The 1,344-nt window shown below is 41.4% G+C and overlaps 1 protein-coding gene across 1 annotated transcript; it reads left to right on the top strand.

Moving 5' to 3' along the window:
- Window positions 1–427: 427 nt before the first annotated feature.
- LOC141680440 (uncharacterized) lies at window positions 428–889 on the top strand. The gene has a single exon (XM_074486667.1). It carries the CDS (start codon window positions 428–430, stop codon window positions 887–889), a length of 462 nt encoding a protein of 153 aa, XP_074342768.1.
- Window positions 890–1,344: the final 455 nt, after the last annotated feature.

Consider the following 1,344-nt stretch of genomic DNA (forward strand, 5'->3'; position numbering starts at 1 on the left):
GACGCTCTTGACATCTATGGTAAGCCCGTGGCCATTTACCATGTGGGGAATAGATCTTATTGGCGAGCTCCCCAAGGCTAAAGGGGATGTCAAGTATGCGGTAGTCGCGGTTGATTACTTTACTAAATGGGCGGAAGCAATGTCATTGGCAACTATCACTGCAAAGAAAATCAGAGACTTTGTTTTCAACTCCATCGTGTATAGGTTTGGAATCTCTTACAAGCTTGTGTCGGATAACGAAAAGCAGTTTGACAGCAAAGAATTGTGACAACTATGTGAGGAACTGAAAATAAAGAAGGAATTTGCAGCGGTCTATCATCCTCAAAACAATGGGCAGACAGAGGTCGTGAATAAAATAATAAAGCATACCCTCAAGGCCAAATTGGAAGATCGTAAAGGGAATTGTCCGGAAGAACTCCCAAAAGTAATGTGGTCCTACAACACTACTCCACAATCTACTACGGGAGAAACTCCATTTATGCTGACTTATGACTATGAAGCTATGGTTCCTGTGGAAGTTGGTTCGGGATCGCTTCACAGAGCTCGTTACATGGAAGAAGATGCAGAGGTTAATCAAAGGCTACATTTGGATCTCTTGGAAGAAACAAGGGAAAATTCTCAGTTGAGGCTTGCAGCGTATCAACAACGTGCCGCCAGATATTATAACAAGAAGGTGAAGGGACAGCTGCTGAAGGTAGGGGATTTGGTGCTTAGGAAGGTGATGTCAAACATGAAGAATTCCCAACATGGAGTTTTTGGAGCTAATTGGGAAGGACCATACAAGATAAAAGCAATATTGTGGAAAGGGACTTATCATCTTGAGGATATGGAAGGAAAGCTGGTTCCGCGAGCGTGGAACGCAGAACATCTCCGAAAGTATTATCAGTAAGGCGCGGCTTTGGCCCCTTACGTATCTCTTTTATTATATATTTAGGGTTATGCCCAGACTATAAACTAGAATTAAATAAATTCCTCCTAGCCTAGAGCATAGTAGCCGTGGGACTGGTGCACTTTTGACACCAGAGCGCATTATTAATGAAAACTTTGAAATTTTCCAAAGGCTATTTAACTTGCTTGGTTGTATGACACGTCCTAACCATAGGATGCGCCCTGAGTAGTAGTTATATACAGATGTTAATAGGAGCAGTAACTGTCAAAAGGAACAACAAAACTCAAGTAAAAATGGAACTAAGACGCGTACTATTTCCAAGGACACATCCAAGTTATCTTGGTTGATGCTCCTTTAGTTTTATATTTCTTTGGTTTCAACATTTCATAACTAAAAAGGAAGACACGTCCTTACTAAGGACGCGTCCAGTTTGAGGGGTTAAATATATCTTTAAA

The sequence above is a fragment of the Apium graveolens genome, chromosome 8 (assembly GCF_009905375.1).
Source record: "Apium graveolens cultivar Ventura chromosome 8, ASM990537v1, whole genome shotgun sequence".
NCBI classification, from domain to species: domain Eukaryota; kingdom Viridiplantae; phylum Streptophyta; class Magnoliopsida; order Apiales; family Apiaceae; genus Apium; species Apium graveolens.